The following is a 26,505-nucleotide window of genomic DNA, read 5'->3' on the forward strand; positions in this document are numbered from 1 at the left end:
TAGAAATTGTTGTTTATTATAAGGACAAAAAAAATAAAAAACAGTTTAAAATGATGACGTTTCATGAGCCAGCATCACTGCCAAAGCCATTTTTTATTGCCATTTAGTGATAACGTTGCATTGGACAGCCCTAATAATTAAAGATCAATGTACTGTTTTTTCTGTTTTTATTTTCTTTTTCTGTTTAAATCTAGCTTGGCACGAGCAGCTATATATTTGTGAGGCAAAAACAGGACAAAAATCAGCTGGTGGAAAATAATAATTGCTCATAATGCTCAACATTTAGCTTAAGTTAGGAAGACGATTTACAACCATATAAAAGGCCAATTTAAAACAAATTGATAAGCAATGGACTCACAGTGACTAACACGAAAACTGAGACATTAAACAAAAAGTCCCCCACTGCATTCAAAAATATAATTGATCAAATATTCCCAATTTGCTAAGCTGGCTTGCGTACCGTACAAAGCAGTGTGCTATAGTGCTTTTCTAATGTGAACACCTAAAGCAATCACAAGGTCTCTCATGATAAAACTGTATAAAATCTCATTTTGTCAATCTGAAAAAACAGTGGTGAGTGGCACGTGAATACAAATTATCACTATATAATTACAACATTTCAAGAAATTCCAGAAAATGTGTCAGACACAGACATAGAAACGTACCTGTGGAAATCTATAGCAACGTCTTCCTGAAAAATGTCCTCAAAAAGGCACAGACAGAGGAAAAGTTGAACCATGCAAAAGGAAACAAACGTCTTTTTTGTGCAAGGAAGCAAAACTCAAGTTTTAAATCATTACATGACACAGCAGATTGTAATTATTTCCCATCTTAAAAGAATGACCTCATTACAGTACAGAATACTGTAATGTACTGTACTGTGTCAAAAAGCCTTTTTTGGCCACACACAAAGTGAAATATCAAGTTGTACATTCATGATATTTACAGTATAAGAGAGTATCAGAGAGCCATTCCCTACAATCTGAGACCTGTAGGCTTCAGAGATTGAGATTGCTAATCTGTGGGATTTCCCCCCCCGTCTTTATTGGACAGCGTGGTGTTTCTGTTTGAGAGCAGGACTTATTGGTGTCACATTCAGATTTTGTCACATTCAGATTTTGCTTGTGCAGTAAAGCTAACACACCCACGATGTGGGCGGGACAATTTCATTTTTAACACTACAACGAGCATTCTGTTGGTTGGGTAATTTTGAAAGACTTATCGCACAAAATAATCCAACCGCAGAAGAAAAGATAACCAAGAGCAGAGAAGAAATCATAGAGCAGACGTTTCATGTGCGCACAGACGCAGTGTGAGCGCAGGAAATCTGTCCCAGCGACAAAATATCCTGCAGTCAAACTAAAGACCACGTTCTTGAATAAAGTTGGGAATAAAAAACTGTACTAATCCAGTCTGTTGTACCAAAAAGGTGATGGACGCTCACATCCAGTTTCTGAGTTGATTTTTACTGAGCATAGAGAGATAAGTAAACCACGTTACAATGGCTACTCGTCACTCCACCGTACGTCCTGTACATTCATATCATAACATTTCTGTGCAACATCATTGGGTCTATTGCTATCGACGCAGAGAATCCTTACAAGCTCATGCTCTTGCTGGCGAATAGCAGCCACGGAAGTATACAATTTAAAGACACTCCTCGGTTGCAGCCTCATAAAGTGACACTCTGCTACTCGCCTGATCCAACCTAAGGGCCACTTCTTGGTGAGAAAAGGTTCACCACTGGACTGATTGACTCTGCAAGTGCTGTCTCAAGTTCCTGGAAGACATGGTCTCAAGAATATAAACCCCCCAAAAAACTTCACCTTCTATAAACCTTCGCTGACTTCACAAAAGAAAAAACCTCCTGTGATAGCATCCATGGATCATCATCCGACTTCCCACTGTTGCTTAATTCATCGTTTTCAACTTCAAATCAAGGCATTCTTCATTTCTTCCTCTCACCACTTCTGCCTCCTTCCTCAGCCTCCTTTCGACACCTGCTGGTCCGAGCACATCACATCCATTCAGAGACCACCGACATGACAGGGGGAGAAAAGACAGCAGTCTACAGATTGGGCAACAGTGGACTGACCCGCCTTCATGTCTGTCTCGCTCAGGCTTACAGTCTTGCATGTCAACTTTGTTTGTCTGTCTCACTGTATTGTCCTAAACGTCTCTCTCTCTACACTGTACCAAACTGCCTCAGCTAACACTACACCAGGAAACAGTAGAACCCACATCAGGTTTAATACATCGTTCCAGTTTTTAATCCCGAGTACATTATGTCCAGTGATCGTTGAATGCAGGATCTCCAGTTTTGTCTTCAGGTCAAAGGATGTACAGAGAGTAAAAACAAAGTTCAAGCTGCAGAGTCACAGCAGTGTGATCAAAAGTCAGTGAGCAACCAGTGCTTTGAGCCTTCACGGCAGAAGAAGTCCTTTTCCAGCCACAAACAGCAGGGGGCGATGCATGTCTATTTATATGTCCCGGTTTCCGACTGGCTCTGCCTTCTGTCTGCTTTCCTGTACAGAATCATCTCTTGATGCAGCAACTGGAATGATCCTCGTCCTCCCGAGTTCCAGAATGAGTCTCACTCCAGTTGAGTCACTGCTAGTTTTTTATCTCCAGGATGGAGGGGTTGTGGTCCAGGATGGACAGGATGATTTTGTCCATGTACTGTCGCAGGCGCAGGTTGATTTCCTCCTGCTCCTTCAGGGCTTCCATTAGCTGGGGACAGAGAAGTATGTCAAACATCTTTTCAATTCAGTTATTTTTAACACTGCACACTTCAGTCTTATTAATTGTATCGTTCTACAACCATTCCTTTGTGGACCCAATGCAAGAATATACTAAATTAATAAAAAGCAACAAACAAATTCTATTTGTACAGAGAAATGCTGCTGGTCTTTCTATTCATAGATCATTTGTATTATGGATTATTTCCATGGGACTGGTCAGCAGTTATGTGTGTGATATATCCATGGTGATGACCTGCATGTTATGCACAACAGATTCAAATCTACAATAGTGTAATATCCAGAACACTGGTGCTAGATATACAGTTAGGCTCTAACAACTGTATATAAGGATGCTGTAGCCTTGTTCAGTTGAAATCCATTTAATAAAAGAATTAGATGCAGATAAGTCGACATTTCAGACACATAGTTCAGATCATAGACTGTGTGTTCTTCCACTATCCAGAAATGAAGCCCAAATATTCTGGATTCGAACACTGCCATTTTGGGCATCTGGAGCCGGAGTGTACACAGCAGTGATTAGGGGAGGGAGCGGCGGTGGCGATGACCCGCCGATACATGCGCTCGACCAAACGGGTCAGTCTCAGCTGTCAATCGTGAAGTTTCCCCCCATTTTAACATCATCAATTAGCTTATTAAAACCAAACAAACTGCAAAAATAGTGCAATGCAAGATTTACAAAAAAATAATTTGACATGTACTTTTTTAGTTTGGCCCATGTCCCCATTCAGTAACATGGAGGAGGACGGATTTCTGACATATACTGCAGCGAGCCAACAGGTGGCGATTGAGATGCTTCACTTTTAGGGCTCAGTCATAACGTCCATGATTATATCCAGTCTATTGTTCAGAACAATATATGTTGACCATTTTCATTGTCATTAATGAGTCACTAGTTTAACTGGACTGCATTCTCCTAATGTAAAGTAGGTAGCATGTTTCTGCTCCAAATTGTACCTGGTCTCTGGAGGCATTGTCTATCTCTGCAGCCAGAGACTGGGCCTTGGTCTGAGTGGCGAACAGGTTCTTTGCTTCATATAGACTGAGGCTGAGGATCTGACCGTTCAGATCATCGTTCTGCTCCCTCAGCTTCTGGTTCTCCTACAATAGAGTCAGGGAGGGAGGGAGGGAGAGAGAGAGAGAGAGAGAGAGAGAGAGAGACAGGGGGGAGAATGAGATATGCATCTGGACCACACAAGCATATTAAAGCTGCTTATGTTTTTTTTTTTAAATGACCACTACTCAAGCCTCACTCAGCCCATACGCCAAAACACTGCACATGGTACCTCAGCCAGCAGCAAACACAGCAATGCACATCTATTTCGGCGACACCTACAGGACATAACATGGGTTACGCGTGTTACAGGACAAACTGCTCCTCTGCTTTGTTATGAAAGCTCCATGATTAGGTTGCCCGTGAGCGCTGAGAAGAGGTCAGTTTGCTTTATACCCTCATTCCATTTTTAACCATCAGTTGGGAAGGGGGGGGTTGCAACACTGACCCCAATTCAGCACGGGCAAATTCACTCTACTCCAATGTGATTAGTGGTTAATCGGGAGGTCAGATGTCATAGAAGCAATTTTACCATCAGGCCAGGATGGAACCAAGCCCCGGACAACACCAGGTGCTGGAATTCAGAGGGAGGAAAGTCCTGGGACGCAAACGGCTGGACACACATATACAGACATTTACAAAGGCGCACAGGCAAGAGTGACCCTGATCACATCTGGTGTTAACATCCATCCTGAGACCTAATGACAAGTGGACGGCTTTAAGTACGTTCGTTCACACCTCGTACTAAAATGCATCCAGAATGTGTCCCCTGGGAACACTTTACCGCTCCATACATAAATATACATGTACGTCATTTGTGTTGTTTTTACAGACACATCTGATGTCACTGTGTGTGTGTGTGTGAGATGATGGCAAACTATCAGTCATTATGTGGTAATATGTTTGATTCATGGTGAAACTGTAGTGGGTCAGAGGACGTCAGCTGAGTAGTTGGTCCGAACAAACAAATGTGGCCAAATGCATCCAGGACCACCGGCGAATGTGATTTAGTGATTGGATCTCAGGATGCATTTGGGTGCGTTCAGACCTGAACTCAGCGCTGACCACTTTTGATCGCATCACTCAGGACGGATGATAATACCAGGTCTGAACGGGGTCCCAGATAGTGACTTTATCCTTCTCATAGATGTTGCAGGGCAGCATCTGTCAAATCAAAGCAGTGACCTACACGCAGCTTCCTATTTTATCCAACCCCAGACAATGACATTCCATTGTTCTCCGGCTAAAACTGCCAGAAGAAGGTGATTTAAAGAAAGACATGAAAAAAAGTATCTGCAGACTGCAGCTGGTAATAAAATATTATCTCTTCTTCCCTGTCTTAACTTAAGTGTGACGGGATTGGCTCGAGGCTACAGGAGGACATGCACCTTACATCATCCTATATCAGTCTCTGTTCAAATGCACACACTGTACAGCAATCCTCTCTGACTGGCTGCGCATCGCTTAACAGTTACCTCAAGGCCAGGTGGTTTAAGCAACTTCTCCCTTTGATCATTACTTTTGGCTAAGGTCAGTGGAAGCACAATTTCCAATCCACAGGATGACATGTCAGCTTCCAGAAAACTCTGTTTTCAAGTAACACTCTCACCTGCTCCCTTATCTCACATGTTTACTTTGCATCAGGTCTGTGCACTGAGACCGGAAGCAGGAACATGATATCTTAGTCTCTAACTTTGGTAGGCAGATACCTAGAGGCAAATGTATTTAGGGAAAAGTGAAACCAAAGAACAGAGAATCAATATGTTGGACACTATTGCCACACTGAGCTGGGTTAAGGTCCACTGAACTCTCTGTTACATCACTATTAGTACACTATGCTGAGGATAGTGCTGCTTTTAAAGGGAACCTTAAGGGAATGAGGAGAGCCAACATGATCTTGACCAACCACCTGTCCACACTATCGGCACGGTCACACATACCTGAATGCAGGTGAATGATTATCGCCTGCCGAGGCAAAATACGCATCATTGTTTGCTGAATGTGGGCGTTGCAGGATGTGATGCTCAGTTACACATGATGTTAAATGGAAACCACTGTGAGAGCCTGGTTAAGTGCACCGAGCTCTGCAGGGATAAATGTAACTTGAGTATGAATCTATGAGCTGCATCATCTGAAACCACCTGAATAATCCTGCATGTATTTCCTGCATGTAGAGCTAGAGAACTGGTTGTAATATAAGAGTAATGTACTGTTTTTGAACAGCAACTGTGCCATTTTACAGAAAGAATTGATAATTGGCATAAAAACACAAATAATAATTCAGGGAAAGTGTAGTTTTTTAATTAATATTTCACATTCCTGGAGGGACTGGCTGAAGTCAGAGACAAGCCACAGAGTACATTAAGACACACTTTGGAAATCAAGGATAGGAAAACAAGTAGAAACATTTCTTGCATGTTTGAAATAAATTAAAACTGCTGTGTATCCTGTGTGAAATTAAACACCTTCCATTTTCTGCCGTATTAAATCTGTGACACATAATGTAGGTCACTTAGAGAAGCTCTGTGCAACATTTCAGTGCAACCTATACTTAAACAGGCCCGATCTTTCAATAACAGCACAGCAATACAGGGTTCAGGGTTCTGAATCCAAATGAAGGTGTTTTATGATCACCTCAGCATCTTAAAGCTCGCTCACTATGCAGACATCCCTGAAAACCAAGAGCTACAACTTGTACACAGTAAAGTATTTGCAGAGAGAGACTTTCATCAGTACCTGCTTGAGTCTCTTGACCTCGTGTTCCAGCTCCACCTCCCTGGTCCTGCAGTTGAAGTCGGCCAGACTCGTGGAGGAGGTGCGGCCGCGGCCAGGCCTCTCAGTCTCCAGCTTGAACAGCTGCAAATGCTCCAGCTCTCGACGCAGGTCCTCTATCAGCTGGACAAAAGATAAAGGGCTGATGAACAACGTTATATAATGTCAATGCAGCTTTTTTCCAAGTGTAGGTGTATGAGGTGACATAACTGCAGTGAGAGAGTGAGCGAGGGAGAGGAGTGAAAGAGAGCAAGCAGTAGAACAGATCCGTTTTGATTAGTGTGTCTGTGTGTGATTGCAAAGAACAACCCTCCCACCTCCTGCATGGCGTCCTTCTCTTTCTGGAACTGGAGTCTGTTCTGTCTCAGTTTGTCCATCATCTTCCTGTAGAGGTCCATCTCGTCCCTCAGGCGCAGACTGGTGTCCTCCAACTTGTCCGTCATTCTTTGCTTCTCCTGACGATGGACAGACATACACACACAGGTCTGGTTTAAGAGTGCATGTATTTAAGTAAAGTTTGAAGATAAAGAGTTTTGTTTCTGTGACACTTTTGGCTGCACATTCGACAACATGTATGACTGACAAGTATCCGGATGGTGTTACTTATTTACCCTCAAAATAGAGGTGTGGTTCAATACGCAGCTGTTCTCACACTTCATCCTGTAACTAAAATGACAGTTCCTCCCAAGTTGCCCTGCTAAAAGCATCAGCTGGATGTATTAAAGGAAACATAATATGCTCATATTCAGGTTAATCATTTTTGTTTGGGTTATTACGTGAAAACATTTACATGCTCTGCCTTTCAGAAAACTCTCTTTAAGGCCCCCTCCTGATAAAGCCCAGTCTGCTCTGATTGGCCAGCTGGCCCGCTCTGTTGTGATTGGTCAACTTTTGGAAATGCTGGTCTCTGCCCTTGCTTCACCTGGGTGTGTCAAGGGCTGTGCCAGACTAGCCACTAGGCATGTATTATGCAAATGATGAGCCACATGTCATAATTATGTCGCAGTAGTATAAATATACATGGACAAGTTAACAAGTCTTACCTCATCCAGTTTCTCCGACTGTGACCTGAGTCGGCACATGTGAAGAGACATCTCACAGTTTTCCTCCTCCAGCTGCTTAACTCTGAAAAACAAAGGATCCAGCATGTCAGTGTAAATATATATATAAATGAGAACCTCATAGTCAGTTCAGGCCTAGAACAGGTTTAGCCAAGCTGACTAATGTGAAGGAGGAATATCTAAGACCCAAACGGTTTCACAGTATTTTCTCTTAACAAGCAGTCACGTCAATGTGCATGTTTCCCCATATCAAGGGATTTAAAAGCAACACTGACTCATCTAATCCTCTCATACTGAAAAAAAGAAATCTTTACCTTGTGTACATTAGTATACGTGTGTGTATGTGTCTCACCGGTTGTTCAGCAGCTCTGTCTGTGTGTTCTTGTCTCGCTCCATCTTGCCGTAGGCCTCTCGATGTCGTCTCAGCCCCTCCTGCAGGTTTTGGTCTGATCGTGTCTCCTGGTCTTTCAGCTGCTCCTCCAGCTCATTAACCCTGACACGATGAACAAGTCACATAAAATTAACCACAGCGTCTATACAAACTTTACTTTTTGAAATGCTTCATTATAAACGTTATGTCTGATGATCAGATTGGTAATTTGGAGAAAAAAACTTGTGTGTGGCACCACAGCCAACTTACTTTTTCTAAAATAAATCTCATCCATTTTTGAAAGAACAGCTTTCTGTACCTGTGAACTAGTTGTGTGTTCTCCTGCTTCAGCTTGGACTTGAGATCACCGTTCATCAGAATCTCATTTTCCAGCTCCGCCACCTTCTTCTCCAGAGAAGTCACCTGATAGAAATCAAGAAAATTTACTGAAAGCTGAACACAAAATGAACATGACATATCTCCGTATTTTGCAGACACAAGAGGAATCCTGACAGGGATAAATTAGCATTTTCGACTTAAGCTGTACATCCACCACGTGTGGTGGACGTCTTCACTCTCTGGTATTTTAGAGCCATTGCTAACAGTGCAAATAAGGGCTGAAGGTGAGATATGCAGTGTTTATTCTTTTATGGTTTGTTAATAGTCACACAGGAATACAGAAAGCTAGTACTACCCAAAGAGCATCTATCTGGTGGTTAAAAGAGCTCACGACATAGCATCTGGACCAACCTGCGACACACACACACACACACACACACACACACACACACACACACACACACACACACACACACACACACACACACACACACACACACACACACACACACACACACACACACACACACACACACACACACACACACACATCCATACCTTCTCATTGATGTCGATGTCACAGGAGTCGATACTGTCTCGGAACAGGTCCTCCGTACTGCCGTTGCTGCTGCTTAAGTTGCTGTTGTGGAGCAGCTGCCTGCTCAAACACACAGGGATAGAGAGAACCAGCTGAGGATAGGTCCAGGTGAGCAATATCTGGTGTGTGTGTGTGTGTGTGTGTGTGTGAGAGAGAGAGAGAGCCTGAAAGTAAGTGTGATCTGCCCTGCATAGAGGCTGCTGGAAGATAAATGATATAGGGATACAAGGACAGTCCCATGAGTGAGAGCTCTTGCAAGCAGAATTAAAATGAGTACATATAGCCTTACAGAGACACCCACACAGGAGTGTGTGTGTACTGTATATGGGACTGTGTCACTCAGTCAAGTGGGGCATACATGCCAATATGACCCCTGTTTCACTGATGGAAAAATGTATCAACAACAAGCTTCTGCTCCATTATTGAGATTAGAGAGGAGAGGAGAGGAGAGGAGAGGAGAGGAGAGGAAACCGAAAGAACAAGCAGAAGATAAAGAGAGCAATAAAGTGAAAGACCTAATCAAAGTGGACAGAGAGGACAGTAGAGGGAACAAGGAGAGGGAGCCAAACTTTATATTGAATACATAGATCAGGTCTGACAGGCCATTTTCACTCTGTCACTGTAATTCAGTTACTGAGGGTGGAAATAGGACAAAAGGCCTGGATACAAAAGACTTCAGTCAGTACAGACCAACCGGCCATGAAGTGGCCGCCACTGAAACGCTGATTTCTCTGCAGCCCGGAAGAAAACGATTTTCCTGCACGTCTCGGTTTATAGATCTGATAAATCTCATCCAGACATTGTGTATTATCTCTGGATAACTAGTTAGTAATTAACTGGCTGTTAAAGCTCAATGGTCGGGCTGCGGAATGATAAGGAAGCAAGAACTGCTAATCTCGCTCTATCTTCATCTGTGAGCGTGTGTGTGTCAACAAATAAAGCAGCTCAGGCTGTATAATGCATAAACACAGAGAACAAGGGAGTGACTGTTTCACACACACAAACACACACATCACACACGCAGGTAACCTACCTTCCAAACGCCGTGCTGGAGATTTTCCTGTTGGGGCTACAAAGGCAAAAAAAAAAATACAGACAATTTGTTAGAGTGAATCGTCATGGATACGTCTAGACTCACAGCTCAACAAAGCACTGGAACAATAATTGCTGATGGCAATTAAGATTTTGGCTGTTCACTGTGACAGATCGAGTGGAAAGAGAGAGAGAAAGAAACATTAAAGGATATGTCAATAAAAATAGAATTTCACTTATGTCTGCTGAACCAAAACTCACAGACTCTGTCAGTCTAATGTTCAGATCATTGGTGTTTCACATTGGAATAACAGGAATGAGCAAATGTAGTGTAGGGTTTATTTATATTGTTTTATTGCACAGCCCTATGTTCATACATGGATATAGAGTATATCCTCCTTCTTCATCAAAATAAAATCCCATCATCATCCTTTTCAGATCCACTTTCTACGAGCTCACAAAGTCATTTCTGCGATCGATATACATCTCACTCTCTGATTCTTGCTTTTTCCACTCTGACTCTGTCTTTACACTCATATCTGCTCCATTATTCATAAGGGGAAAGCACAGGTCTAATAGGGAGAGACATGCTGGAATATAGATCCGTCTCTCTACAGGGAGACAAACCTGCAGAGTCAACAGCAGAGTAACTAAACAGTACACACTGTACTCATAAACATTATTCTTATTATTCTTCCACTATCTATTGTTCTTACATGACCCTGTGTGCATGTGTGCACATGTGTTTGCAGGTACACCGCACAGCTATTAATGGTCACTAAGGATTATGTTTCCAATAATAGGCTCCCACATTACGGTGGCTGATGAGGTAAGCACAGGAGTGACGTCCTTATGTAACTATCAATTAGTGTTTGTGTGCGTGTGCGTGTGTGAATGATAATTTCTTTGTGCATGAAGCAGGTGGAGGAACACTTTAAACACCCCTGCAATTATATCACATCTTGTCTATTAAATTATACTAAATGAAAAGGTCCTTGAGTCAGCCTCACCAGTCTCATTTCATCACATATAGCTAAGAGCCTGTTTGTCATTTCATGTACCCGGGTTGTGTGTACAGACAACCTGCCATAAACGCAGAGTCTTCACCGAGATATGTCGCTCCACCTGTTTTAAATTAGACTCTTTTGTTTGTGGAATCGGTTATTGTGCCGCTGCTACAGAATTTTTAAGTAGCTGGAATTATGATCAATTATTTAAATTAAACTGACAGGACGGATTGCAGTCAGCACATATATGGTGGTGATTTGATTTGATTTGACAGTATGGAGGTTAGCAGGGAAGGTTTGAGAGCAGGGGAACGCATAACACTGCACAAAAATATTATTTTTGTACCAACCATTGTACCAACCACCGGTATTTGGTAGGTGTGACTGTGTGTGCATGTGCGTGTGTTTCTACCTGTTAGCCTTGAGGTTTTTCAGGCGAGCCTCCAGGTCATTTAGGAGGTTGACCTTTTTGCTGCACTGAGAGCAATAGACATCCATCTGTTCGCCGGAGTAATGCTGACGCACCTTACGAGGAGTCTGTCCTGCACTGTAAACACACAAAGACACACACACAATTATTTTATCTGCCAATGAAAACACTATGGAGTCAATTTAAAGTGAACCGACTTGAATTTCATGTGCGTGTGAGAGCATTGAGTCTCCATTTGAGTGTATAAAACCAAGTACCCGCTGCCAAGAGACCTTTAAAAAATGATCCGACTAGCCACTAAGAAACCCCAATAAAAATGAGACTCAAAAAGAGAGAAAGAGAGACAAGGGCCCCGTTCAGACCTGATATTAGCATCTGTCCTGAGAGATCCGATCACAAGTGGACAGTGTTAAGTATGTGTTCACACCAGCACAGTTGAGTCTCAAACCTTTACACCCGATGATTTAGAAGAATTTGTTGTGGTTTAAGTGGCCCTACATCAAAATTAGCAAGTGCACCTTTAACCTACTTTGTTCTGTAACTTGACTTCTTTCCCATGCTGAGCTGTCTAATACTTCTAATAAACCGGGGCCTCATTCTGAACTAAAATCTCCATGCCAACTGCATTTGGAGACTTCTGTCTGCTTGGTATGCGTGGAAGGAGCATGGAGCAGTATTGCTGGTCTATCAGCCGGGAGACTTAATCCCATTAAGCGCAGCCTTTTTGATGCATATTAATGTGGCCTCAAGGGGAAGAACTCCAAAACCAAACTTACACAGTCAGGACTCAGAATAAGGAGTCAGGTAGAGACTGTAGAGCTTGCTGAGTGGAGGCTCAAGCAAAAATGTATTTAACAGAGTTCGAGCTCCAGAAACTGGGCAGTGATTTACATTTTGCCTCATCAGCACTTTACAGCACAGAAGCCGACTGAAATGTATTGCTACCGTGCCAGAAGCAAATATGATTCATAAAGAAACCTGCATGATAATCACATTCATTCTAATAAAGGCTAATGAAGGTTATTTTATGAGGTAATTATCGTGACCTTACTGTCTTCCTGCATTGGGTTTTACCAAATCACACCATGTCACACCCAAAACATAAAGATCTTGATTTTTTTCAGTGCCTTACTAATAAAACTTGCTTAATGTGTCTCCTAGGACAACCTGACTCGCCCTGAGCCAATCACCTGTAAGCTATCCGAATTTTAAATGTTCTCTCTCTCCCACCTGTCATTCAGCTGTTAGTTCAGTACCGCCATCCCTGAATGACCCACATCTACCCTGCACCAGCTCAACCCTGGATACCAGGTCATCTCTCTTCAAATCGTCCAATCAGAAGCCTTCATTAGACGTCCCAACTTCATACTCAATTCTTCATCATCACCAATAGTGTCTATAGGCTCTGAGCGGGGGGTCTCCTTTACATCCTAAGCACCTAAGTCATCAGACTGCTTCCATGGCATTCTACTTCTTATCTTGTGTTGGTCTAAGCTCCAAAGTCTGTTCATCTTGTTCATAATAATAATTAAAGAAGTTAATATCACTCTATCACTCTCTCCTGATTGAAATATCCTGAACGCAAAGAGCATTTTATTTTCTCTCCCTTACCTCGAGGGAACAGATGAACCGAGGTCCGAGTATCCGTTGGTACGAGTCTCGTCGTCCGGACAGGGGCTGCTGAGAGTGTAGTCAGGTTCCTCCCCCTCCCCGTAGTCCTCAAACTGCTCCTCGTTCAGAGAAGCCGAGGAACGTGTCGATAGGTCAGAGGTCACTGAGACGCTAGTCTGACCACACCTGAGGGACAACAGGGAGAGGTTGGTATTATTTTCATAATGATGCGTGGGAGTCAAATTAAAACAAAGACACCTCCATAAGTAATGGAAGAAGCACAGAATGAGCTTAAGATCTTGATCACATGATGACAGAATCAAACCTTTTAATACACAGTAAATATACTTGTACATTAACTTTAGAATATACGTTTCCTTCAGAGAGAGAAACAGTACTGAGTGCCATCAAGCTGGAGTACAATTTAGAGGTAGTGAGACAGACAGACCGGAAAGAGGAAGTGAAAACATGGATGATTGTCTAGTTTTTATTGTAGAAACAGAAAATAAAAAAGGAAGTGGTCTGATAACCTAAATGCTATGTGAAAAAACCCCCATCCTGGATCTGCATCAAAATCAAAATCAAATGGGTCCTTTCTGGGCCCATCCCTCCACCAAGTTTGGTGGAAATCTGTTTAGTAGTTTTTGCGTAATCCGGCTAACAAATAAACAAACAAACCAACAAACTGACACAGGTATTAAACATTGTTGGAAGTATTAAAATAAAAATGGAAGAGTCCTTACTTCTCCCCTGGGAAAAAGAGATCGCCGAGTGCGTCTTCCTTGTCCCCCGCTCTGATGAGCCCGTCTGAGGTGTCCGACCCTTGGGTGCTCTCCACAGCGCTGTCTCTGTCCGATTCCCTCTCCCTGCCGTCGTCTGCCACCTCCTCTTCAGGCCCCTCCACCTCTCCTGGAAACAGCTGGCACTCAGGGACGGGGTCAGGACAGGCTCGTGTGCACATGATGACCGGACACACCCGCTCCTCCTCGCCACCCTGGAGAACGTCAGCGAGAAAGAAAAAGAGTTTGTTTTTGTTACCTCAGTAATGCTGCCATTATCCTCCTCCTTTTCTGTTACTATTACTCTGTTCTGTTATAGAGTTATTTCTGTTCATATTATTTTCTAACACATGAGAAATCTTTAAGGATCCACTTTATTAAAGACATACTCCTTATAACTTCATATCTTTTCTCCCAGTCCTCATTTTTAGATGTTTTCTCATTGCTGTATTTAAATCCAGCGTGACATTGCTGACAGGAACTGCCAGTGGCTGTCACAGTAAGGGTTTTAATAGGGTAGGGATCACAAAATGTAAAGGACTCAAGGACATGGGGGCCACAGGAGCATGGTACCGATAAGCCAAATTATTTCCCACTAACTAAACAGCCAACTCAGTGTCCCTAATATATCTGTGAACATTATAATAAAGGAAATAATCTAAATGACCTATGTCAAGGAGGTGGTGTTTTTATTGCTAACTGTGAGTTTGTCTGTATCTACATAAAAACTACTGAACCCATTTAATTAGTAACCCGGTGGCACGGTGGGCTGGTTCTCGACAAAGATGGTGGATCAAGGAATTCTTTAACATTGTGAGATAAAGCATTTTGTTCACATTTACACTGGTTTTCCAAGGAATAACTCATGGGAAATATCTGGGGAACTGCTTTCTACGAGTGTGTGAAATTTGGTGCAGCTGTATGAAATTGAAGGGGACTTATAGGAGCTTAACTCATCCTGAAAATAACAATACTTTGCGTGCTAAGAAATGCTGTGAATGTGTAAATAAAGAAGAAGAAGAAAATAAGAAAAGGGAAAGAAAACCAAGGAAAACGAGCCAAATATTCAAATGGTAAATATTATTCATTGCAATTCTTTATACCGGGTAACTTTTATCATTTAAAACAATGGAGGTCCTTTGGAGTTTAGTTCTCGACTCTGTTTTATGTTTGAGAGAGGTGTTCACAAATCAAGGTTGGTCCAGTTAATGCAGAGAAACTTGTGGATTCAGTTTTAGGGAGGATTTCCCATATAGTAAATCCCTGTCATTGTGGGAATGGTCTGAGGTTGACAGTGGGGGTCTGGAGGGTGACAGGGGTGAAAGGGTGGCCTTGGTCAAAGGTCACAGGTCCCGCTCCATCTAGTTCAGCTCTTTAGCGTCTCAAATCTAGTCGCTACAGAGAACAAGGACTTATCTCAGCATGACTGAACAGCTGAAACGCAGAGCAGAGTGAAGGAGGGGGAGCAGGTGAAGACAAAATCCCTGAGACGAGCCAGTGAGATGTGGGTAAGAGTGAGTACCAGAAAGGTGGAGAGGGCGTGAGAGAGGCATGGATCGAGCTATGGGTGTAGGAAGGGGCGGAGGAATAGGTGTAGAAAAAGAAGAGTGGAACTAAAAAGTCAGGAGAAGAAAGAGGATAAGGAAAAAGTAAAGAAAGAATACAAAATGAATTAACTGCAGAAAAAGATTAGAGGAGAGTCTGAGAGCTGTGAGGAACGAAGGAAAGAAGCTTGAGGACCGATACACACAGTCGTGTCTCCATGACTTCAGAGGACAATACACTGACTTAGGCCTACATTGATTCCCTGGACACTTATCCTAACCGATTTAGGGCCCCCAACAGGGCCCCCAACATGAGTAATACTTGGACCACACACACACACACGCGCACACACACACACACATTTTTTATGTAGATTTCTTGGCTGAACAATGGATACTCAGTTCTTTCTAACACAAGACTATTTGTACTGTATGTATTGTGCTGTGTATTTCTGTTAACAATGGAGAAATGACAACAACATACACACAGTACCTGCTTTTAAAAAAAAAAAAGATCCATTCACCACATTAACTGAGACTGCACTTGTGCAAACAGCCAACATGGGGTCGGAGGCTGAGTCCGTGAGAGAAAGAAAATGAAGGATAAAGGTCTCTTTAGCATTCCTCGGGCCAGTCTCCTTATATCCCTGCAGATGAATAAGAATCCCAGTGTGTGGCAAGAAAATAGGCCGCACCCCCCTCTGCACTCCCCCACAACAATTGCAAAAACTGAGCAAACCAACACAGTGGGCAACTTGACACCTGCTGCGCTTATTCTGAAGAGAGCAGGTTTTTCATATGAAGTCCTCGCTAACATAGTAAATCCTGCTCATGCAATATACAGTAATTCCCACTTTTGCAGACATTTTCATCACGTCTGAAAAGAGCTTTAGACTGTTACTATAACTGGGGATATTTACTTCATTGGCAAAATCAGTACTTTCACATCCACAGCTGAGAGAAGACACCATGGAAAGCACAGCCAACAGAAGAAGAAAAATTGAAGAGTACCAACAAACGAACCATCGCGCACCACCATGAAAAACCGGAACGACAAGGTGGCGTCGGCTGTCCACAAAGCTCATCTCAGAGCTCTGCTAGGAGACCCTGTCTTCTTTTTAAGCAAGAGTTGAGGGGTGGCGATACAAAGGCTTGATGAGCCACTTGGAAGACTCTCGCAGTGAGCCGGCCCACTCAGATAGCAAAGATAAAGCAGAAGATTCAACGACAACATGAGCAGAGGGAGAAAATACTTCTGAGTGAAATTCAGCTGCTTAAGGACCAAATCAGTGCTGGAGAGACACTGACCCTTGACCTTAAGGCTGAGCTCCATCAAAAAAAACACTGCTGTCATCTAAAACAGGAGGAGAAGGCCTCTCTCCTGTACACAAATAATCAGCTACAGCAGAACCTGCAGGAGAAGCAGGAGTCGAGCAAGAGACACAGTGCCATGGTCCAAGAAGAAGAAGAGAAGCTAGTTTGCCAGGCTCATCACATATACAGGGTCTTTTTGCACAATTGTTTGGTCTCATCTTCTACATCTGGCCGGGCCCAGTGTCTGACAGCAGGACCATAGTGACTTATTAATATCTTCATTCTCAATAACAACATTATCCTGCAGCTCATACAACACGGGTACTAAAGACTGTATCTAGTTGCAAGCTGACTTCTTTCTTCACATTATTTGAAGAGTTTTATTTTCCTATTGTTCAGGTGAATGAGTGTCAGTGTCTTCTGACTCAAGAGCTCATGCAAAGAAACAGAAAGGATTCATGCCAAGCAGTCAAGTAGCAGTTTCAGGAGAACATGTGCCGTCATTGAAGCTGCCACTTAAAGCTTTTCAGACAAAGACACCGATGAACGGTATCATCCTACAGTGAGTGTGTACTTGTATTTTTATCTTTGTTGAGTCGATTAAGGGCAAAGACTTGGATTTAAGGATAGGATTTAGTTGTGATGGTTAAGGTTAGGGAACTAATCATGTCAATGAGTGTCCTCACAAAGATAGAAGTAAAAGCAGGTGCTGTGTGTGTGTGTGTGTGTGTGTGTGTGTGTGTGTGTGTGTGTGTGTGTGTGTGTGTGTGTGTGTGTGTGTGTGTGTTTACAGTGTGCCTCTCCCTGTTCCCCCCTGCTCCAGTTCAGCCTGGGGGCTCAAACTGCCAAAACATGACTCTACAGAGTGTTTTGTGTTGCTTGATTCCCCGCAGCACAAACAGCTCGGCTGCCAAACACCATCCAACCTGCCAACGGCTCTGAACTGAGGATGAGGAGATCTGCTGTGCTTTTAACGGCCTGAAGCCTGACGGGCCTTCACATCTGCTTTAGCCAAATCAGGATTTCTTATTGCTGTTATTACATGTTTGCTGGGAACAATTTTATTTATCAACAGGTTTAATCAGCGATTTTACATATTTTACAATATAGTATAATTCCTTTGCAGGCAGATTTTTACATATTAATAGCATTTTCCCAAACGTTCAGATCAAAAATACCTGCAAACTAATAGCAAATATTGAACCTTAATGTTTCACTGGATTATAGAGTACGACAAATAATAATAATAATTCCCTGTTTTATCTTAGCACGCTGCTTCGCTAATCCAGGGAACATCCAAAGAATGGAGCGATCCGCGCCGAGTATAACTGCATCCCCATTGTGCAATAAATGGGTAAATCATGACAAAGTGTTCCTGACTGAAATATTGTGATATTTGACTTTGCGTGCTTGTGTTAGAGATGGTAATGTAAAGTAATGTGCAGTCATGTGTATCTATAGTTATTATTTGGACTATAAGTATGGATGAGGTGTACCTATCTATAGGCCTATACATAAATAAAAACATATTTCCAACATTTTGAATTTTATTTTGAGATTCCTTATGGTTATAATTTACTGCACATCTACTCTGTTTTATGCTTTGATCAACATCCATGTCCACTGATCATCATTCTCAGAGGTCAAAGATAAAAAGATATGAATACATTGCACAGCATCTGTTGATGTACATATTTTTTTACCCATTTAACTAAAAAGAAAGATAGAAAAAGACTTTCAGATCTCTGTGTCTGTTACCGCAGGGTCTGACCCAGTTTAAATGCAGAGAGTCCTTCCCTGCTCTTCTTCTCCGCTCTCCCAGGTGAAACCAGTGTCAGGGAAGGAAAAGATGGAGCGATACAGAAGAGGAACTCTCAGTCTCTTTTTTCAGAGATGAGGAATTCAGGTTGAGCGGACAGACCTTTGCTGTGTGTTAGTGGCCAAGTCGAGCCTGGTTGTGTGTTATTTTAGTATAAAATGTAAATGTGTATATTGCATGTAGCTACTGCGAGCCATATACATGTGTGTGTATATACAGTATGTGTGAATGCGTTCTCTTTCCAGGTAAAAATGAGCTTCTACATCCCCTTAATCATCACTGAAATACCCAATGTCACAGATTTTATGACATGTCGTGTATCAAATGTCACGAGCAGCTGAAAAAGCAAGTTCACCCTGTAAAATGTCCCTGTAAAATATAGGTCAGATAGTGTCGTATAGACACAAAGACTGTCGCAGCAGATCTTCCAAGTAAAGGAACATACACAAGCACTGATACTTGTGTATGAGACAAAGAGACGAACACAGCCAGGGTCTCTGGGAACAATGTATTATTCAATCACTGCGGCTGCGATAGAGAGAAAATAAAGAGCAGAAGACAATTCTCTCTGGACAGCTGAAGAGAGAGACCACTCCATGTCAATAGGAGAGAAATAGATGAGCGAGAGAGAGAAATGTATCGGGCAGAGAAAAGACAGGAGGAAACTGAAACTCTGAGTGACTGGATTAATTTTCCAGTCATTAACTTTCAGCTGAACTTGAGAATCACATCGTTCTCTTCAGCAGTGAACAGCAAGTCTGAGTAACATGAACGCTGACAATCAATCACATCATGCCGACACGGTTACTGAAAAGTTTCTGACATCTGACAGTTGAGTAACACTATTAGACTACACTTTGGAAAATGGAAATATCCAAATGATATTATTGCAGCTACAGTACCGGTTTACACATGAAGCAAACAAGTGTGTACTTGTGTTAGAGAAAGACTTGAGTCGAGCAGTTGGCAAACAAGCACGAAGAGATACTACATCGAAAATTAGAGCCTGAATGATGTGGATTTTTGGGAGACAATAACAATAACGATATTATTGTGTGAAACATTTCTGACACCAATACAATCTGCCGACATGTATATTTAAAGAAAACAGTCTATGATTCCTGAGGTGTCGTTACCACAAAGGAATTTGATTGAGGCAAACTTTATACTAAATAAATACAAATGAAAAGAAAACAAATACAACCAAAAACCCAAACTTCCATTATGAAAATAAACGTGTTTTTAAAGTAAAATGTCAACATAAACGCACATCTTTTCTGCATTGTTTTCAAATCTGCGCATATCGGAATACATAAACTGTGATACAGGTACAAGTACAAGAGTTTAATTAAATTTAGTATTTATGCGTTTTTGTTTGATGATAAACAAACCATCATGAAAATGTGATGCGGATTAAAAAATGTTGGTGATATCTCTTTCTGCTGCCAACGCAAAGAGGAGAGAAGTAGCTGATGTGTCATGAGCTCAGTCCGACTGAAATATTCATTTATAATAATGGTAAAATATTCAACTCTGAGCTGATATTTTCTCTAATACGACATCAAAGGATTTAGTTCTGGCGTCACAGAGTCTTGTCATGTTGTCCCGAGCTGCAGTGACAGAGTGAGTATAGACTACAGCATCAACTCTGGAACAGACACAACATTTAATGAAAACATATATTGCTCTTCATTATCTGTCACTTTGCTGTAAACTGTTTTGCCCCACTCAGGATCCTGTAGAATGACTCATGTTTCCCCAATGATCTGATTGGTCAGTAGTTGGGCCAATGACAGCTTTTGGATCTATTCAACATAAGTTACCATGGCGATTTACCCTAGAAAGAAGTGAACTAGCTATCTAACTCTGAAACCATTCTGTCGATGGGCCCCTGGTTCAACTACAACAACAACAACAGTCTCCTCCCACCGCTCCTCACACCTCTGAGTCTGTGCTGAGTACCGAGGGTCAATGCCATTTCAGTGCTGAATAATTCATCCATCTGTCTTTCTGCAAACAATGGAGAATTATGTGGATGATGGTGCATTTCAAGGCCTTATTGATTCCAATGTATAAAAAAAGGCAGAGGGCGGTTTTGAACTTGCCAGACCATGACTGCACAACACTCGTATGATAAGAATATCAGATTTCCATCTGTGTCTTATTCACTTATACATTTATCATAAATGTGTTAACTTGTTTTCAGCTTTTGTAGAATTTCCCATAAGAACTTCTAAATTATCAAGAACAATGGTAGCAGCCCATCGTGCTGTAAAAGTTCTGCAGTTATGCAGATCAGATTATGTGAAGAATCTTCCTGAGATATTTGAAGCTAGAAATTTGCTGCACAAGCTTCACCCTATAAAAAGGGGGATCTATGAGAGTCTTGTAAGGCTTTAAGTTATGATCTCTTTTTAGGAGTGCCCTCTGAGGATATCCGAACAAGCACTTCTGCGGTGAGTCATTGGAGCAAAACTAGATTAAAGGAGTTATACCGCTTAAAAGGATTTAAAAGGTGTTTCTCAGGTTACATGTTAGTTGTACAACTAGTCGGACAGTAACCGTGTTGCTAAACAATTAAGCAAAACAAGTGTTGTGCAAAAAGAGGGAACAGAGATGGAGAGATAGACCGGTGCAGGGGTGGGGATGGAGGAGACATGAAGGGACATCGACTGGATCGATCCATGACACTGACGAAGCTTTGATAGAGTGTGAGTCAGCAGTAAAGGGACTGGAGGACGAGCAGAGGAGCGCAAGAGGAATCGAAGAGGAGAGAGATAGAAAGAGGGATTGAGGAAGGAGAGAGAGAGAGAGAGAGAGAGAGAGAGAGAAAGGCAGCATAGAAAGAACAGAGAGCAGCAGAGTCTCTCTGCTTGTGTTTATCAGACTGAGCTCCAGTGACACAAGGCGTTTCTCTGCAGAGGCTTTTCCTGCATCTCTCTCTCGCTCTCTCTCTCTCTCTCTCTTTGTTCATTTCATCCTCTCTGTTTCTCTTTATTCTTTCCGAGCTCTGAGCTCCTCAAGTGCCGCCGCTGCAAAAATATTCACCTAAAAAGTGGATCGTCTAATCCTCCTGCTTTCATATTCAGCATTTTGACTTCTGTTACCTCTCTTCAGATTTCACCGGTGGGGAACGACAAGAGTCAGACGGCCATAGGAAATAATACACTACTTCCCATTGAAAACAAAAGCTTAAATTGTTTGTTAATTCATTGATTATTCAATAATCTGTAATTTCCCAAACAAATAATGATAAATATTTGCTTGTTCCAGCTTTTTCAAATTTGGATATTCTCTCTCTTTCTGTGTCATACTGTACATAATATGAAATTAAATATTTTTGATGGTGGAACTGAATTCATTATTTTGTTGACAGTTCCTAAACATGATAAAACTAGAATGGCATAGAGCGTGTCCTTCCACCAAGTTCCCTAGAAATCCATCCAGTAGTTTTTGCATAATCCTGCTGACAAACATCAAACTAGAAACTAGGCACTCAGAGCGCATTTATCCACCAAGGCCCAGCAGTCTCCTTAATTCATTCAAGCTGCACTAAATTTCACAAACTCATAGATTTCAGTTTCCTGAATGTACGTGGCTGATTGTTTTCATCAAGATCCATTAATTATTTCCTGGGAAAATAAATAACAAAGTGATAAAAAACCATCTGGATCTGCCCCCTGATCCGGATTGGCACCAAAGGTTATTGGATTCACCCTTCATACATCCATGTTTTGTGTAAATCTGTTCAGGTGTTTTTCATTTATTAACAAACCAACAAACCCATGGACAGGGGTGAAAACATCACCTCCTTGGCCGAGGTAGCAATCTGTAGTTTAATCATTTTTGCATCCCTATTATTACTATTAAAAAGTCATTTTGTGTAGGGGCATAATCATATTCATGCCTAAATGGATTGTATCGACAGGGGACCAATAACATCCATCTGCATGTATCTGCCTGCGTGTCTGTATTAATCACCTCCCATGGAAAGCAATACTCTCCCTCTGCATGCACACATTGCACAAAGAGAAGTAATGACTCATATTTCACTACCATTTTGTTAAGTCAACACTGTGAGAAACGTAGGTTTCGATAAATGAGGCAGGCACACACACACACACACACACACACAAGCACACAAACACACGCACATGACAAAAACACCTGAGACTCCCCAGTGTGATTACTTTGAAATATATCCCCTCGTCCTCAATGCTCATTCGTCTTTAAGTCAAAACTACAGCTTTTAAATCAGTTCCGACACTTACAACCACACACATATAAAAACACTACCCCTTTGTCTTTAGGTAATAAACCACACACACACACATTTGTTTCTGTCTCAAGGGAAGCAGGTAGCTACTTGGATTACCAGGAATGTTGCACTGGACAAAGGACAATGTAGGGAGGGGACTGGAGCGACAGCAGAGACACTGTGTGGAGGCATTTTCAATGAAGCCCAGCTCAGATACACACAGGAAACCCAAAGTGGTGAAACAGTGTAAGTGTCTCTGAATCCACAAAATGACAGTGAAATGTTCTCAAAAAGAAATTAAACCTCGCAACTAGACCATGTAAGTCCTACAGTAGAGTTTTTAACTTTCTTTAAAAAAGTCCTGACTTTATCAAGAAGGTATTTTAATTTTATAGTAAAGGGTTAATACCAGGCAGTGATAGTTTATAAAACAAACAGTGGCATGTGTGTGTTTGTGGGTGTGTATGCACACGGTAGTTCCGTTAAATAAGAAGAACCTGAAATACATCTCTTGTCCTTTGTTTTTGAGTGTGGGAATCAAGTTAATGGGTGAAGTGCATCTTCAATTAAAGACACAGTCCCTGAGAACATGACGGGACAAGTTAGCTGTCTAGTCACATAGACATCCATACGTCTTAACTGGACTACAATGTCCTATAGGAGTCTTCACAGCATTTAGCATTTTGGGACCAGAAGCCTTCTGGTTTCCATTTCTGGTTTGACCAATCAAGTTTGAGCAGGCTTTGGGTGCTCGGAGGTAGAACACTGTGTGGACAGAAAAAGAGGTGCAACAACATCGACCGTAATGCATCAGCTCTTGGCTTTTCAATTTATCTGCATTCAGCAAGGCAGCAAGGTGAGAGAGCGCCTCAGTTGACAGTGCACTCGTGCGCTCGTGCGTCTACTGGCAACAGGAAAGGTTTAAAACCTGCGTATTCCTGCAAATGTTGGTGTAAAAGGAGTTTTAGAAACCTCACTGTCAGATCTTCCCCATCTGTTCCTCTTTTATATCCTGGCTGTAGCCTCACATGTGCACACTTAGGTTAACTCAACAATGCAAGTCCATCCATCCATCCATCATGGTTAAGGTTGCGGGGTGAGCTGGATAATTGTTAGCAGGTTTTTATTTTCGCTTTTAATCAAATTATTTTAGAATTTAATTTACGGTAAATATTTGTTCATCTTGTGCCCCATATTTTGATGTTTCTCTCTCTAAAGCCCTTTATAAGCAAGTGCTCGACAACCACTTGTATGTTTCAACTACACACACTGCTGCTTCACACCAGAGAGGAAGTCAGCATTTACACACAAGTCAAACCAAAGTCATGACTTTGTTTTGTTCTTAGTCCTACAGCCGCCACTGGAGGGGGGAGTGTCGACACATTTGTAGCCGCACAAAAAATAAATGTTATCATTTATTGTTTGAGTTCGTCATCTCACGGCCGAAGTGTGTCGCATCTACAACCACTCTGTGTCAAAAAACGTCATGTCGGCTGAAAAGAAAGAACCTCGTGCATTGTGCAAAGTGCATTGTCTTTCTGTCGAGCGACTGTTTGTTGAGCCTGTTGCTGCTGCCTATTGAACGAGGGCCCTTCAGTGGGTCCTTGGTGGCCGACCCTCAGCAGGTGGTGGAGCCGCCGCCTCTCGTCATTTGTTGCATGTGAATGTTGTTATTCAAATGTCTGTTTAACCCATTAGAACATCTTCTAAAAGCAAAATAAGAATTTAAAATGGCTTGTGTAGATGTTTTGTGTAATAACAACTAGAGTGCAATACGAAACTCAGTGACTCAGATGATGTAATTGTTTTGTGTGAAGATATTTTTGTTCCTCTTTAGAAATGCTTCTTCCTCTCTGTGTCAATAAGGAGTGACTGTTTTGACTGCTGCAGATTATCCTCCATTTATCCAGAACAGCTCAGTGCCGCATGTTAATCTAGTTATTCTAGTCCTGGTGTACAGGTTGTGCCCTGTCAAAGACATTTGGCTGAATGTTTTGTTTAAGGAAACTAAATCAAATAAATGTAGAAAGAATCAATGTTATGACAATAATATGCCAGTGCATGTTGTTGTCTCTGTAGCCCACTTGCTCTCTGTGCAGTTTCATGTGCAATAATGACAAGGTTGAGTCTAATTTAATCTGATGTAATGTAATAAATGAAAAATAGGGATTTTATTTGAAAACAAAAGTCTATGGGAATGCTTCGGGTGTGGGACAATAAGCAGAGAATTCCAGCTCAGCAGGAGAAGAGTAAATCTCATTATGTAACGTCCGGTCACAGACCAGGAGTATTCAAAACCACCAGAGAGTGTGACGTCACATGTTGCTGCTGGGAACCCACTATACAAATAAAACTCACCTTGCCTTTGATTCTATTTCTGGACTTGTGAATTAATCTTAGAAGGTAAAAAGTGCACGCAACAGTTCTGTTGTCAACAGGCTGATATCATCAACTGACTTGTCACGATCAGACGGTTAAAAACAGCACATGTATTATTGATTTATCCTTTACTCTACAGATCATTTTACAATATAAAATATAGTTAAGTCTATTTTTAAAAGGGCGATGCTCTCAGAAAGAGACATTTTATTTAACTGTAACATAACTTACGATATCTAAAAGAGGTCGTAGTAAAAAATCCAATATTATACAAAGTTCTATGATTTCTTCTATTAGTTGTGTGAAAACATGTTCTTCCTCCTGCATCATTTTCAATATTGAACTATCGTCAAACTAAACGTAAATAAGAAACTTGAATCATACATTTAGATATCGAAAACTCAAGCAAAACTCATTTCTCCTCCATTTCCTTTTCTTTTCAGTCCATCAACACCTGCGTGGTCAATCTATATCCACCTTACTGGGACTGCACACTTCTTTTTTTTAATCTTTCCCTCTCCTTCCAGCTATACCCTGGTTTTTCCCAATCAATCCCATTACCCTCAGAGAGACGCTGAACCGCAACAGAAAGTGAACAACGAGAGACGGAGGAGAAGAAAAAGAAATGATGGGAGGATGCACCTGAAGCAAAGGAGGATGAAAAGAGAGCGACACAGGACAGTGATGACACAGTCACGAACAGCTGAGCAAGACAGACACGCAAAGCAGTGAGGCTGGGTCCACTGTATGCAACAGCACACTTTCACACAGGCAGCGGACAATGGACTCTGAGCTGCCCCCCCCCCCCCCCCTGTTGAAACAGCCAGCCCCCTCCCCAACATATAGACTGTGTCTGTCTGTCAAATAATCTGCCATGACCCCCCCCCCCCCCCGCCCCCTCTCTCAGCAGGCAGGCTGCAGTCTGGTTCCTTACCCCGTTTACTAGTGAGGGGAGTCCATGGTCAGCAGCAGTCCCCCCTTCTCCCCCAGCCAGAGACCCTCAGCAGGGCCAAGTCTGTTGTCTCCTTTGCACACACACACATGCACACAGGTGTTCCCAAGAGGAGGAGGAAGCGTCCGGATAGTCCGAAGGGTGAGTCCTTGTTGGTGGAATAGTCCAGCGAGAGGCAGAGAGGAGTGCAATGTACCATCCACTTTAAAACACTGCCTGGCTTCACCTGCACTTCCTCTCTCCCTCTGTTTCACACGCACACACAGACACACGCACATGCATACACGTGCACAAACACACACATGCACACACACACACACACACACACACACAAGCACAGACTCTGCACCCTCACACACTGTCCCTCTCTGGCTGCTCTCCTTCGCCGGCTGACTCGTTCACACACTGAGAGGGGAGAGCTCAGATC

General features: G+C 42.2%; 1 protein-coding gene across 2 annotated transcripts; it reads right to left on the minus strand.

Annotated features, from left to right (window-relative positions):
• On the minus strand, positions 1-26,473 carry rab11fip4b (RAB11 family interacting protein 4 (class II) b). Of its 2 annotated transcripts, XM_034588038.1 has the most exons (14): positions 26,061-26,473; positions 13,777-14,027; positions 13,034-13,219; positions 11,405-11,539; positions 9,987-10,022; positions 8,914-9,013; positions 8,336-8,439; positions 7,999-8,139; positions 7,629-7,710; positions 6,903-7,040; positions 6,550-6,708; positions 4,346-4,426; positions 3,717-3,860; positions 1-2,730 (listed from the first exon to the last, which is right to left on the minus strand). In XM_034588038.1, the coding sequence occupies exons 2-14, from the start codon at positions 13,992-13,994 to the stop codon at positions 2,614-2,616; spliced, it is 1,641 nt and encodes a 546-aa protein (XP_034443929.1). In that variant the 5' UTR covers positions 13,995-14,027; positions 26,061-26,473; the 3' UTR covers positions 1-2,613. The 2 variants fall into 2 exon arrangements, with proteins under 2 accessions (XP_034443929.1, XP_034444015.1); XM_034588124.1 differs by lacking the exon at positions 4,346-4,426 and having other exon boundaries at positions 26,061-26,471.
• Between the last annotated feature and the right edge of the window lie 32 nt (positions 26,474-26,505).

Source organism: Hippoglossus hippoglossus, chromosome 1 (assembly GCF_009819705.1).
Source record: "Hippoglossus hippoglossus isolate fHipHip1 chromosome 1, fHipHip1.pri, whole genome shotgun sequence".
In the NCBI taxonomy this organism is placed as follows: Eukaryota; Metazoa; Chordata; class Actinopteri; order Pleuronectiformes; family Pleuronectidae; genus Hippoglossus; species Hippoglossus hippoglossus.